This window comes from Pseudomassariella vexata, assembly GCF_002105095.1.
Source record: "Pseudomassariella vexata strain CBS 129021 chromosome Unknown BCR38scaffold_9, whole genome shotgun sequence".
NCBI classification, from domain to species: Eukaryota; Fungi; Ascomycota; class Sordariomycetes; order Amphisphaeriales; family Pseudomassariaceae; genus Pseudomassariella; species Pseudomassariella vexata.
Window position 1 is genome coordinate 445,415 of NW_024467964.1, and position 14,178 is coordinate 459,592.

A 14,178-nucleotide genomic window follows, 5' to 3' on the forward strand; every position below is an offset into this window, starting at 1 on the left:
AACTTTGGTATTGATAGGTTGTAAAATTGGGTCGCCCGGGTAAGCAGGTCTAACCTGGTCGCAAGGAGTTGAGTATTTGGCCGGATTTCGGGGAATATTTTAACGTCCGGTGCCCGCATGCCTTTGCGCTCACCCATGTCAATGCACCAACACCGCCGGACCAGAATTCTTCACTTGCTCTGAACAATAAGTGCCAAAGAAAAGTACACAATAATGCTGATTGCTCACTTTTGTTAGTCAAGACTCATTCACAGATCAACAGAGCAACAGGTTTTCAATCAAATACTTTATGGGTTCGGTTATATCGTGACCGTAACCCTCTTGGAGCGCAATGGAGGACAATCAGTTCTCACCGGCATCTTCACCAAGCTCCGGAGCGGCTTTCAGCTCAACTTCCAGAGCCGGCTTCAGACCCGGAGATGCCAAGGCCCGACACGCTTGCTCGGGTTGTGCCCGGGTGAAAGCCCGTTGCGCCTGGTCTGATGAGGCGGGTTCCAGTACTTCTTGTCAAAGGTACATCTCCTTATCCATCAGGTTTAGCTGGGTTCGGCTAAGTGTGGTGCCGTTTTCTTCATCAGTCTTGTCCACTTATACGCCCAAGCCAACGTGACTTACAAGCTATGTTTATAGATGTCGAAAGTACAATCTAGACTGTACTCCACGCGAGATCAGACCACGGAAGGCGAGAGGCAAATCAACGTGTGTTCTCCACCCTTTGTATACCATTGAATCGTGGACCATAAGGATGTCTAGGAACACTAACCCATCTACCCCATATGCAGCCGAGTCGTTCAGCTGGAGCAAAAAGTCGATGGCATCATGCAGCTTTTGACAGCAAGCCAGCATCTCCAGCTAAATATGCATGACCATTCTCACCTTGTCACTGATGACCCAGCTCAGCCACCCATTGCCGATAATTCACACGCTCCACAAACACATGTTTCTCCCAGAAGTCGGGTCTCGTTTCCTACTGATCACCAGCCTCCAAAGATTGGCCTAGTTCCCGGCTTTAGCCTCACGTTGGACCAAGGCAACAAGATCTTGCATACCTACCGTGAGAAGCTGACCCCTCATTTTCCGTTTGTCCCATTGTCTCCGCTGGTGAATGCGGCTCAATTACACGAAAGAAGTCCCGTCTTGTTTCATACCATTATCCTCGTGACCGCCCCGCAGGTTCCCAAAATACAAGAGGCCATGAAACATGCCTTCAGGAAGTATATTGCCGAGCAGATGATCATACAGAATTACAAGACCCTTGAGCTACTCCAGGCGCTGCTGCTGTATATCTCATGGTTCGTGAAGATCCTGCCTTTTCCTCAGCTCGTGTTTATATAGTCTAACAGCGGTGGCAAGGTGTGACTTTCGGATATACTTCCAAGCACAAGGTACCGACTTCCTACAACTAGCCATTGCATTGGTGATGGACCTGGGTCTCCGCAACCCTCCCGGTCATTCATGGGGCCTACTACCGCAGTCTCTTGTGGAGGAGGCGGCTCTCGCTATGAGGAGTCAAGGCCATAGAGGAGAACATACCTTGGAGGACAAACGAGTGGTTTTGGGGTGTTTTTACCTCGCCACTCTGTAATATCGCCCCTTCGTGTCGCTTCTCGCGACGATTGCTCACAGGACTGACAACGGATAGGACGTCAACTCTCTTCCGGAGACCACAGGGGTTCGCTTTCAACGACTACCTGGCCAAGTGCTGTGATGATATCGGCACCAAAAACATATACTCCACAGACCTACAGCTAGTAGCTCTGGTACGAATCCAACGCCTGCTGGCTCGTGTTAATACCATCTTTCCACTCGATAGCGACGGTCGAGGGGTCTACTCAGCGCCACACGCTCTGAGCACTGCTTCGATCCGTAAAGAGCTCGAGGCTCTGGTCGACAGTCAACCCGAGGCAGTAAAGTCAAACTGTCAGCTCCGCTCAAACTGTCACTTAATCAATACCCCAAGCTAACACCAAATATAGATCTGTTCTGGACCCACTACCACAACGCCATCGTCCGCATCTATGAGCCGGCGGTCTACATGGAAGCCTCAGTCGACGGACCCCAAGTCTTCCAACGATCCGAAGCCCTGTGGAACTGTTTACAAAGCTCCCAGTCGTTCTTTGAATCCCACTTCCTCGCCCCGATGACGATCCACCCCGTGCGGCCCTTCACCTGGACGGCCTGCGTCGCCTTCGGCATCGTTACCTTCTCTCGCCTGCTCCACATCGAAAACTCGCCCGACTGGGACGTGGAGCTCGCGCGCAAGACAGCCGATTTTGCCTCCGTGGTTGAGCGGCTTTCAGACCAGTTTGATGAGCTCGAGAGGCTTGTTGTGGCGGATCCGGAGTCGTCTCCGGGGATGATTGGGGTCAATAGCTTCTTTGCGCAGAAGATTCGGTGGATTAAGAATTGGTATCTATCCAGGATCCCGAAAGATGCAGATTTGCCACTCGTTCCGCCGGGGTCATTCCCGGAGCTTGGAAATCCTGATATTGGGTCTCTTTGGGGCGTTTTTCTTGATACGTCGCTGATCTAGGGGCTGGGGAGATAAACGGTGTTCTGGATCGAAAGGGCGCCACCTATTTAGCTTGAAGATTGAGGTTATAGTGGACTGTTCCATTTTTCACTACACCTCGGATAGACACTACCAGATGGTACTGAACGGTGCTAGAGCAATTATGAAAGCCACACTCAAAGCAAAGCATTATGGCCCATGTATAAACATTCATGCGTCGAACTTCGATGTCTAGGACCTTCCCGATAGGCTCCCCTAAGCCTCTGGCCGCTCATCCAGCTTGTCCGTAAAACAGAGCTGTCAGCAGGAAGTACAGGAATACTGAGAAAAGCCCCCAGCATCGAGTTTCAGAAAAGTTTTGTTTCAGTGTAGAAATGAAACATGGAGGAGTTAACCCCCAAAGAGAAGAGATAACTATCGCTCAAACTCCCGTATGAGTATATCCTTTTCTCGGCTGTGGTGAGAATATAGAGTCCGAAAGCGCTGTCCAATATCCGCAACTCCTAACCCCCCGAGTCTAGTTGTACACGCAGGATTTCAAACAACCCCATCGACACAGGAAAGAGTGCTGTTGTCTTCTTATTTCCTGTTGGCCAACTGGCCCCAAGATGAACTGTTGTTGACTGAAACGACCCCAAATCAAGCCCATCTTACCCGTAGAGCTGAACAACCCAGAGAAGCTTCCTTTCAATTGAAGTGCTTAATCGGCGTTACGTCTCACTCAAAGCATCCGTCCAACCCCCAAAGCACTTGATCTCTTAGCCCTCCCGCAAACCCCATACTCCAATGACCCGCCGGGCACTCCAATTTCTGCTCCTGCTGTTGTTCTTCCGGTTCCTCCGCCTGGACCCCTTCCTGCCCCTGTTGTCGTTCCCGCTCTTCCCTCCTCTCCCCCATCTGCCGCCGGTACCCCGAAAGCCACATATCAAACAGCAACAGCCTCCCCGGGACGGTGCGCTTCGCGCCCATACTATGAGCGCGACAGGTGAGAGCACAGGTGCAGGGCCGGTCATCGCTGCCATTAGGGACGCCGCATTGGCGCCCAATATATACAGCGGGAGTTATCTCGTTGGGCATGACGGGGTTGAAAATGGAACCTTGTTGATGTGTGTACATCGAAGTATTAGGGGTGCTTTATCAGTACCCTGGGTCGTTTTGCCTTTGAAGGAATTAGGCAGCCATGCCTGTTTGAAGGAGAAGGTGAGTATGACAGTGAAAATCCGTCGATGTAAGCCAGTGTGGGGAGGTTGTATTCGCCGCTCCTCAGGTAGCCACCGTCATTCATCCCTTGTTCGCATGCCTATAGGCTTGTATAAGTCGTGCCTCAAATCATCTCGAAAAAAATACAAGTGGTCCAATATACTACACATAGGTTCACAGAGTCGCTTGTCAGTCGCTTATCAACTCGCCTAGTAGTGAGTATATTGCAAAAATTGTAAAGCACAAGATCACATACCTAACTTCGTAATGTCTTCAAAGTCGACCAGCTAGATGTCGAGAGACTAGCTGTTCCTGGCGTAAGTCGAAGGACCGTAGCACAACACACAAAGCATTGATGGAGCGCTGTTATTTTCAAAAGCGTGGCCGGACAAAATCATTGGCTAAGACACAATTACATATCTGATGATTTCAAAATGTTGTCAATTAGACTCTTGTAGCGCCCAGTGTGTTAAGATGGTCCTCTCCACCATTGACAGGCCTTGAATTTTCCGTCCAACTGCGCCCATGCATATCCGCCCCAGCACATGCTTCCAAATCGTACACAATCAGATACCGTCCACACAAAAGAAGCATAGCAATCCCCATCAACTTGCCGAGTGCGGTCTTCTATTTAGCAAAATGCAAATCATATCCAAGCCACTTTCGTCGGAGCACCTGGTCCACATCCAGACCAGGGTAGCCGTAAGTGAGCGGCAAGAAGAAGGACCAGCCAAAGGTCGCCAGAGCCAAGATGACTCCACAGGCAATCCACGCCGGGACCATGCTCTGGCCGGCAAATCTTTCGCGCGCGGAAATATGTCGCTTCGGGCCAGGAGCCGACTTCTTGCCGGACTTAACAGACTGGTAGTTCAACTCCTCCGGTGGTGGGTCTGCGTTGAACACAAACTCAACCAAGGCACCTACGATCAGGGTTGATGCTAAATGCGCGGGAAGGTAGTGGTGCAAGAACAGCTGTCGGCCCATAATGAAGAAGGGGAAATAATGTGTCGCCCAAGCCAGGAAGAAGAACCCGGTGGAGTTGTACAGGCGGGAGCGGGTACCTAGGAACTGTCAGTATTGGGATCCCAACACACGGAAGCGTATACGGCTTGCACTTACGATGATCCAGGGCATCGATACCACGGCGGAGGGAGACCTGATCAGCACCAATGATGCCAGCGAAAACAGCGATCAGACTGCTTGCAAGCCACCATCCGATAGGGTTTCCCAAGAAGTAGATCTGCTGGCGAGTATCACTCTGCGTCCAGAAGCTCACACCTCTCAACAGGAACGGCCACTGGTAAGGCTGACTGGCATAGGGGTGGCTGCTCGTCAACTGGTTGTTGTGCCAGAACATGGAACGCTGCAGCTCAAACCACTTCCTCAAGAATGGGAGTCTCTTGACCTGCTTCTCGGGCTTTTCTCGGCGGGGATGGTCCGCAGGGAGAGACGGAATGTCGTCCACGAGCCAGACATTAGAGCTGGGTGCGATCTGCTTGTTTCCGTTGATTTCTTGCTGGCGGTGACCCCAGTCGGGTAGTGGTGTCGTGTGAGTCCACATGGCGACCTTGCTTGGGTTGTGGATGAACTTGAAGTGGCTGGCTACACTCTTGAACTCTTGCCCAACCTTACCGTTCTCGATACGGACTTCGAAGAGCGTGTCGGGCAGACGGTTGCCGTACGCTTCCTCTAGAGGAACGGTTGTAAACTCCTGGTTCGTAGGGTAGTACGGAGAGGCGACATCATGCGACAGGAGCATAGTATCGGTGACAATGTGTCGCAGACGGACGAGGTCATGGTTCTTGACGACGCGACCCAGCTGATGGTCATCATTCTGGGGAATGATCTGCCAGAAGTTATTTGTGTCGTTGTAGGGATATCCCGTCACTTGCTGCCCCTGACTGGAGACACGACCATCGTCGTAACGGAGCGGGTACTTCTCTTCATGACTGTGGAGGTAGGCCTTGGTCTCCTTGTGTCGCAGGGAGATGGAATCATAGTAGTTGATCGTAATAGAGTTGGCCATCATGACATTGTCAGACAGCGTCTCCTGGAATTCGGGCGTCATGAAGTCATCACCAGGTCCCGACCGCGTCAGGATGGAGAAGTGGACCTGGAACCAGAACAGGTAGAAAATGAAGGGCATGGCGATGAGTCCGAAGGCGCGCGCCGCAAAGTGCTTCGCAAAATCAGCCAGCTCCAATGCGCCTCCTGGTCGCTTCACATCAAGCAGGTCCCACAGGTCGATCACTACAGCAGAGCCGATGGTGACGAAGGCGAACAGGCCCACGTACTTGGTCGAAATATCGCACGAGAGGGCAAAGCCAGTCAGGATCAGCCATTTCCACCACTTTCGACCAAAGGGGTTGTGCCTCTGCTTGTAGAACTTGATGTAGAACAGAAGACTGCAAGCCATGGCCAGGACCAAGGTGGCGTCCAGCAGAATCAATCGAGTCTGTCCGATGTGGGCATTGTCGAGGAGGACCAAGCCGGCAGCCACGACACAGGCGGGGAGACTGTAACCAGATTCCCACATGATGAGGTAGGTGACTGTCACGGTCAAGGAACCGAGGAAAGCTGGCATCGAGCGGAACGCGACGTACGGGACCTTGTTCGCAATGTACGAGTCGCCAATGTTATCGAAGTGGAAGTGTCCATCGTAGCCTACGAGCCATCCCATAAATGCAAACAGTAGCTTTCCGAACGGTGGGTGGACGTCGAAGAAGTAAGTCTTTTCGAGGTAGTACGAGGCAAACTGGTTGTAGAGAATGTCTGTCAGCCACGTGGCTCTCGGTGCCGAAGGGGGCAGCTATCCTTACCTTGCCAAAGTGGACTTCGTCGAAGACAACTTCATTGGGATGGCTGATGCCCCAGAATCTCGATACAAAGGCCAGTATGGTGATGATGATCAGGGCAATCTTGTAATCCCATTCTGATCCTGGCCCAGAGATCTGCTTGTTCGTCTTGTTCAAGGTGTCGAGCTCGGCATCGTCGCCAGACACTGATGCAGCCTTCTTTTTGGAGCTAGGGACATTGCGCTGACGCAAACTGCCCTGCGATGTGGCAGTTGCCGCCATGACGGGCTACTGCGAGTTGACCAGGTAAAGTCAATCGACGGAAACTGTGGAAGGCAGGGCGCTAAGGTTAGCTTGTTGCTTCGAATTTCACGATCTGACACGCGGTTCTGACGAGCTGTTCAGACGACAGCTGCGGCTTCACAAGAGCTAGAACTATTGCATCTCAGAAAGAAGCTGCGACGTGGACTTACCGAAAGAGTGGTGTGGATAGAATTTGGTGCAACCATCCAACCGACAAAATTCGGTGTTGCTGGGAACAAAGGGGGCGATTACGACTTGTAGAAATCAAAGTCGAGTTCTCGAAGTGAACAAGATGTTGAATTGGGATGGGCCATTGAGCTCCTTTACTTGACGCAGCTGAGTATTCCGACAGGGGTAGAGGGGTGGTTGTGGAGCTAACTTTTGGACAATGGACCCTTCAGGCTAGTTGGCCAAGATGTGAAACCCTAGCTGTGCTTCTGGTGGCGGCAACTTTCCAGTGCTAAAACTCTCCCTCTTTGCAATGACGAAATTCAACATTGCAGCGGATATCCAATATATTACTTGAGTCTAAAATTAATCATAATTGGAAGCACAATGGTCCGATTGAGAAATTGAGAAATGCCCACATGGATCAACATATTGTATGGCGCTATCACTGCCGTTACATTCAACTCCCGAAACCTCGGTGTCAATGCATAGCTGTTTCGGTGTCGTGTGCACCTTGCAAGAGCTCTAACAGGTAAATGCCATTGATGCTAAATACTGACTCGAGTATGTGTCTACGTGCAAGAATGAGGTGTAATAATATGTGCTCACACAAGGTAATAAAAGCACCGAAGCTTCGATGTTGCAAAGTCGTAGCGGGACGGCGATCCTCCCGATCGGGTGGGGCCAGCTCGAGATCCGAAATACGGAGCTCGACCTCACTCCCCCGTATCGTAAAACCTTAACGTCGTCCGCCCGCAACTGGATCAAAGTTAACCATGATCAGTCCAGTTCGAGCACTACCAATCCGCTCAATTCTCTCCTACACGACCCGTTGCACACTCGCGAGACCATTCCTCACACCAGTATCCCCCGTAAGCTTCACGGCAAGTCGCAAGATGGCAGGCAAGGCCCCAGAGATGACTATGGTGATGAGTGACAAGGCGCCAGGTGGTATGTATTCCTTTGCATCCTAATTATATACATACAACTAACATGCCGCAGCTGCCGCTCCCTACGTATGTACCACTCAATCAACTCACTATTGTTTGAACCGAGGCAGAAAAGAATGAAGCTCACCATACTTAACCCCCCAGTCCCACGCCGTTAAAACTGCATCCGCCATCTACTGCTCGGGCCAGGTCCACATGGACCCGGCGACCAGCAAGCTCGTGACGGACGCCACCATCGGCGAGAAGACGGCCATCTGCATCAAGAATCTGTCGGCCGTGCTCGAGTCGGCCGGCTCCTCCCTCCAGAACGTTGTCAAGGTCAACATCTTCATCGTCGACATGCAGAACGACTTCGTCCCCATGAACGAGGAGTACAAGAAGTGGTTCACCCACAGGCCCGCCCGTAGCTGTGTCGCTGTTGCTGCCCTGCCCTTGGGCGCTACCGTTGAGATCGAGTGTGTTGCTCTTCCTGGCTCGGCTTAGGCTGGAAGACCGTTGATGGGAAGGCTAGATAGCAGAGAATGTGATAAGACACAATACAGTTAAATATGCGAGATCTCTCCTGTGACAGCTTCTGAACTTGTGACTCGGGAAGTGTCTGTGGGTTCGCGCACTCAACGTAGTGAGAGGCAGATCCGCAAAATCTCCCATTTTCAACAGCAAGTATTGTTACCAGAATTAATAACAAAAATGGATAGTGGGTCAGGTACTGTATCTAGCCGTAAAATCCAACCGTCTGACTAGATTATTCTTGTACCTCTGCCCCGTTCTGAATTCCTTGAGTAGCTGGAGCTATCCAAGATTCCAACGTCGATACTGATGCGATGGGCAAGAGGATATCGCCTCATAATGGGCTATGAGAGAAGGACTTCACCCAATTACTCGAAGAAATGGCCAAAGAGAATTGATATCAACTTGCGGTATGGATAAATTTTAGTCATACACATCAATATACGTCAATATCCCAATACATCTCTCGTGAACCTTTCAAGTCTTGCTCACAGTAAGAAAAGAGCCAAAGCAGTCTTCTCCCCGAGAGCAGCGTTCTTCTGCTCCGTCTCGAGCGTCAAGTTCTCCGTCCGTACAGGCTTTTCTTCTCCTTCTCTTGTCCCTTCTTTATCCTCACCCTCGGTAGGTGACTCTTCTCGTTCCCGAATTTCTGTATGGGGGGCTGGGGCTGAGTCTGATTCTTCGGCCTGTGGTACATCCTCATCCTCGGCAGGCTGCTCCTCTAAACCCTGCACTGGAGGCAGAAAGATGTCCTCAAGGCCGGTGGGTTTATTCCGGAGACAATCTGCACCAAAAAGAAGTAATCACTACAAGGACTGTAGATAGGATCATTATTGAGGCCCAATCTTTCATCACCAGGTCATATCTAGGAAAGATGTCAGGGAATGCCGTCTTATGGTGTGAACTATATTTTCATGGTAGTTCCAAAGTTTGCGACAGGGAATAGCCGCTTCACTTGTTTTTTGTCTACGTGAAAGAAAGGCCAAAAACGTGTTGGTTTCCCCTTTATGTTCGGTTCTAACCTAGATCTCATCATATCGGGTACAAGAGGTCCATAACGCGTAATGCCTTTTTGTTCTTCAGGGCCTATGGAAGAAAGCATACTGCGTTCTCTGTTCTAGTCCCTTGAACTCTGGTTTCTATAGTAAAACATACAAGCCAACTCTCGGGCAACACCATATACTGTAGGCTTTTACCGGTACCTACGGAATAACCCCCCTCCCCCGGCTGATCTTCTGCTTCTTCGTTGTTACAAACGAAATACTACGAGAAATGACACTACAAGCTTGTTCGATGCGATAAGCAATGCGAGCCATGCGCTCCAGAAACCGAAACCATTATAATGCGAAGATAAGTCTTTAAAGTAGTTCAAATTTTATGCTGCATTTCAGAACCGTTGACCATAGGCGGATGAAGTTCTGTTCTTACGTACCCTCTAGCATAAAAGTAGTTTATTTTCCTGACATTCAGATAGTGCACGCCTATTGCGTCCGAATTAGATATTTTGAGCATGGTAGATTACATAGATAGAATAATAGCGACTCCAGAGGAGTTGATTGAGCAGTTGTTTCACTGCTAATTTAAGCATTGGGGCTTCAACTGAGATAATGTTTTGCAAGATGCTTCTATACACAGTCTTGGGACAATGTGAATGGCTTCCTAGGTAGGGTTATTGAGGCTAGAAGCTAGTCACTATTACATTCCAAATATTCAAATTCGAGCAAGCCCGAACCGCTCGCAACCAGAGTGGGCGCGAAGCTCGGATACGTTTCTTTGACAAAATCAATGAAAGAAATTAAGGCAAACCTTTTTAACCCCAAAACACTGTGGAATATGACAGGCATCTTTGTCTTTTAGGGACAATGGTGACTCAGGGGTTATATAGATCACGACTCCAGTGACTTGGCACACGAAATGGGACTCAGGACCACTGTATACCATTTTTGTTACCTTGTCTTCACCTACACATTTGTTTCGTTCCATCATTCGACTAAATTTGTTTTCTATTTTATACGATCTTCCTCTGTCAGGTACAGAAATAACACTAACTATACTTCACCTAATACTCCTTATTTATTCTTCTTCTCAACCCCTGTAGTCAACAACAACAACAACAACAGCCCCCAGAACAGTCAAAATGTGCACTAATCACCACTACATATACCACCAATGTCGCCACCGGGATAGCAAGCACGTGGTCTGCCAACACGTAGCCGACTCTGACAATAGCTGTCTCTATTCCTGCTTCGGCAGCGGCCGGTGCGAAGGTGTCCGCGACTGCTACCACGAACTGCGCAACTCCTGCGAGGCCTGCGAGAGCCGCAACGACCGGGCCCGCCACCGCGCCAAGCTCGCCACCCAGAACTACGGCTGGGCGGACGCGGCCGGTGGCAAGCGACCAAGGGACCGGGACTCGTACCTTGAACCCTCGCTAGGCCAGGCTCTCGTCGGCATGCCTGGTAGCCAGTACGACGCCGTGCACGACCCTCGTCATCGGCCCGCCCAGAAGCAAAAAGCCCCAGATCGTGCCCAGGTCGCTCGTGCTCCGGCTCAAACTCCTGTTCAGACTCCTTACTACCAGCAGCACAACAACCACTCCGCCGTCCCCGCCTCCAAAACACAAGCATCCAAAGGCCTGGCCCGCACATCGCGCAACCTACCCCTCTTGCCGCTCCAGAACGCTAACCCGGGACACAAGCCGCAGTTCGTCCAGCCTGTGTGCCACTCGATCCCGCAGCCCATGTGCGCCAAGCCCATGTTGTCCAAGGCCGGAATGGTAGGGGAGCTGCAGCCGCAGTTGAGCCAGATGCGGACGCAGCAATATAGTATGCCGTACGCGCCCAAGAAGCCCGTCCGTAAGGACAGTAACGGTGTTTCTGAATTTGGAAGCGACGACGGTGAATCGCCTAGCTAGCGGGACCAGAATGTTTCGCTTCAACTCGAGGGCAAGGGGTCATGGAATACTAAAGGTTTGGGAAACTTACTGGTATTAGAATCGACGAGGTACGTTGATTATCGCTGCCTTTACTACTTGTGCAAACACGGTTTCCTCTGAAGCGACCCCGAGTGAGACACGATACGTCGAGTCGAGTCGGTCCCGAAAGTCCGAGCCAAGTAGAACCGAATTGCCGTCGACTCAAGATCATTCGACCTAGTTATAAGCGGCAAGCCCGCAAAGGACTGAAGAGGGGCCACATTCTCAGGAAATACACCAAAATAGCCGCACATGCGAGGGAAGTGGGGTAGTAAAAAGTAAGAAGACGTATTGTTGTAGGGGGTCTATTACGGGCTTAAGCCCAAACCAATACGTTGTTAGTATGGTTCTGCGCATAATAGAAATTCACACAAAAACAGACCACTTTAAATGTACATACCCTTATACCAATCTTGAGGTGTTCTGGGCAATCAACCCACTGCTAACAATATCGTAAAGGCAGTGTGGTGTAGCATAACTTGGTAGCCCGACATGTGCCCGATGCCTTCAGAATTTCAACCTTTTCACCCCTATAATATCTTTACCAAAGAATAGATAAGGTCACTCGGGGTCACTCCAAGTACCTTGGCCAATGGACAAGGGTACAGTTCATCATAGTAAAATATAGTAGAAGACGGGCAGGAGATCCAGTAGATAATCGTTGAATATGGCACTTGTTCTGCGGCGGCGCTAGAATAAGTCGTCTAGAAGCGTTTGCTCCGTCCTTGATAGACCCTCAATATATGTCCAACTGTTGGGTATCGGCCTTCCCAGCCGCCGGATTTCTGAAACCTGAAGCTCTGCCAAAATAGCTTTAGCGGTGATGTGTATCGTTTTGTGCATCGGCGTCGGCCTTGCTAGCCTACAGCTCGCCGCGCACGCCAACGCCTTCTTCTCGATCCCTTCTGTTTTCCTCCCGCTCCTCGGCTTCCTCTCTAAGCCTGTGCTCCACCTCTTCTCGAATTGGGCCCAAGTCGGGCGGAATGATGCTGTACTGAACACTAGGCGCCTGCTCGACGAAGCGCAGTTGTTCGCTGACATGCTGTACGATGTCCTGAAGTTTCTTTGGCGTGTTCTTGTTCGTGCGGGGCTCTCCTAGGATTTCCTCTATAGATGGGAGAAGGGTTGTCTGACGGAACCGATCGCGCCAAGACGTGTGTTCTGGTATCTCGGAGGGTATGTTCTTGTGCTGGCCGATGGCGATGGCGGTTTCGTATGCCCAGGCGCGAGCCACGTTTCTCGGAGTGTAACCTCCGCCGCCGAACATGATCATGGGGATGCCCAGTTTCTTGCAGTATTCGACACAGGCGCCGTGCCCTTCGACAAGCAAGTTGAACTTGCCCAATCTGTCGCCCGCCAGAGAGTCGGCGCCGCACTGGAGGGCTATGGCCTCGGGTCTGAATTTTGCCACCACTTGTGAGATGATGGTCTGGAACAGCCACTCGTACTGCTCATCGGTGATGCCGTCGTTCAACGGCACGTTGATGGCATGGTGGGCGCCTGGATTTAGTTCGTTCTTCGGGCCATTATCTTCCAGGGCGCCCGTACCCGGGAAAAAAACTTGGGGATCGTATTTGTGGAACGATACCGTCATGACCCTGTCGGTAGAAAGAAAGGCCTCTTCGACGCCGTCACCATGATGGACGTCTATATCGATGTATAAAACTCGAGCATGCACTCTCAGGAGCTGCAGTATGGCAATAACAATATCATTGACATAGCAAAATCCCGACGCCTCGGTTTTCTTGGCATGATGCAGTCCGCCGCCCCAAGCGATGGCGATGTCGGACTGTTTGTTACAAATCTTCCTGGCCGCATCAAGAGAAGCACCGCCAGACATGGAGCAGTAATTGTATAACCCTTCAAATAGAGGACAGTCACTGCCGCCAAGATTGAACTTGAGGTCTGGGTTGGGGTTATCCACGTCCAAGGGTGTCGGCTGAGGGGCGACAGTGGCCAGGAAGTCGATGTAATCCTTGGTATGAAATGTGGTGAGCTCGTCAAAGGTGGCAGCGCGTGGATGGTAGTTGTCCATGGCATAGTTCATGCCATACGCATTGACCAAGCTCTTGGTGAGAGTGAGACGCCAGGGCTTCATGGGATGTGTCTGGCCGAAATGGTGCTTCTCCATGGCGGGATTGTAGTGAAACGAGACATTGTAGCCTTGAGGTTTGGTAATTCGATACTCCTCTGCGAAACGTCTGACTTTCTTGATGTAAGCCTCCTCCTCACGACGACTAGGTCGCCCCAGCGGCTTGTACTGCTGGACGATGGATTCGTCGTCTATGTCCGCCTCAATGTTATGAGGCAGATAGTTGGGCCGGGGAAGCCGCATCCGATACGGCGAATTAGTATTTTGTTCCGTCATCGAAGATGTTTGTAAAGAAGAAATGAAAGACGCGAGAAATCTCTATGGTTTGTCTGGTAGTGCTTTCGCAAGACAGCGAATGTGATGGATCGAGAGGCCAAAGTTTGCGAGCGGACCACGAAATACCCCAGCTGGTATGTAATGTATCATAACCACCGATTGTAGTATGTTATGTCACCAAAGTAAATGATGCCCATGTTTAAGTCAAGGCCAATCTGTGTTGAGTTCTTGGATTAGTCAAACAGCTTTCTGTAAAGTACTTCCTCACTAGCGATTTCATCCATTTGGCTTCCAATTATACAAAGTAGCTGGAGTAGTCACAATCTTGGAAAGGTCACAAAGCTCCATGGGCCTTGGCTTGGTAAAATACAAGGCTGACCAATGTGGCGTTGGACTGA

At 50.7% G+C, this 14,178-nt stretch overlaps 6 protein-coding genes across 6 annotated transcripts; 3 read left to right on the top strand and 3 right to left on the bottom strand.

Annotated features, from left to right (window-relative positions):
• The first annotated feature begins 130 nt into the window (after positions 1-130).
• BCR38DRAFT_394838 (uncharacterized protein) lies at positions 131-2,776 on the top strand. Its single transcript, XM_040857621.1, has 6 exons — positions 131-513; positions 619-699; positions 783-1,292; positions 1,354-1,581; positions 1,643-1,920; positions 1,977-2,776. Exons 1-6 carry the CDS (start codon positions 332-334, stop codon positions 2,531-2,533), a joined length of 1,836 nt encoding a protein of 611 aa, XP_040713990.1. The 5' UTR covers positions 131-331; the 3' UTR covers positions 2,534-2,776.
• A 164-nt stretch (positions 2,777-2,940) lies between these two features.
• On the bottom strand, positions 2,941-4,020 carry BCR38DRAFT_525206 (SCA7, zinc-binding domain-containing protein). The gene is made up of 2 exons (XM_040865313.1): positions 3,974-4,020; positions 2,941-3,812 (listed from the first exon to the last, which is right to left on the bottom strand). Exon 2 carries the CDS (start codon positions 3,626-3,628, stop codon positions 3,230-3,232), a length of 399 nt encoding a protein of 132 aa, XP_040713991.1. The 5' UTR covers positions 3,629-3,812; positions 3,974-4,020; the 3' UTR covers positions 2,941-3,229.
• A 22-nt stretch (positions 4,021-4,042) lies between these two features.
• Positions 4,043-7,280, bottom strand: BCR38DRAFT_394841 (glycosyltransferase family 39 protein). Its single transcript, XM_040857622.1, has 4 exons — positions 6,981-7,280; positions 6,532-6,833; positions 4,832-6,467; positions 4,043-4,773 (listed from the first exon to the last, which is right to left on the bottom strand). Exons 2-4 carry the CDS (start codon positions 6,787-6,789, stop codon positions 4,340-4,342), a joined length of 2,328 nt encoding a protein of 775 aa, XP_040713992.1. The 5' UTR covers positions 6,790-6,833; positions 6,981-7,280; the 3' UTR covers positions 4,043-4,339.
• Positions 7,281-7,602: 322 nt separating this feature from the next.
• BCR38DRAFT_437680 (Endoribonuclease L-PSP/chorismate mutase-like protein) lies at positions 7,603-8,604 on the top strand. The gene is made up of 3 exons (XM_040860537.1): positions 7,603-7,929; positions 7,981-7,994; positions 8,073-8,604. Exons 1-3 carry the CDS (start codon positions 7,755-7,757, stop codon positions 8,409-8,411), a joined length of 528 nt encoding a protein of 175 aa, XP_040713993.1. The 5' UTR covers positions 7,603-7,754; the 3' UTR covers positions 8,412-8,604.
• Positions 8,605-10,575: 1,971 nt separating this feature from the next.
• BCR38DRAFT_410601 (uncharacterized protein) lies at positions 10,576-11,352 on the top strand (the record flags this gene model as incomplete). Its single annotated transcript, XM_040858483.1, has 1 exon — positions 10,576-11,352. One exon carries the CDS (start codon positions 10,576-10,578, stop codon positions 11,350-11,352), a length of 777 nt encoding a protein of 258 aa, XP_040713994.1.
• A 922-nt stretch (positions 11,353-12,274) lies between these two features.
• Positions 12,275-13,780, bottom strand: BCR38DRAFT_486432 (uncharacterized protein; the record flags this gene model as incomplete). The annotated part of the gene is made up of 1 exon (XM_040864029.1): positions 12,275-13,780. One exon carries the CDS (start codon positions 13,778-13,780, stop codon positions 12,275-12,277), a length of 1,506 nt encoding a protein of 501 aa, XP_040713995.1.
• Between the last annotated feature and the right edge of the window lie 398 nt (positions 13,781-14,178).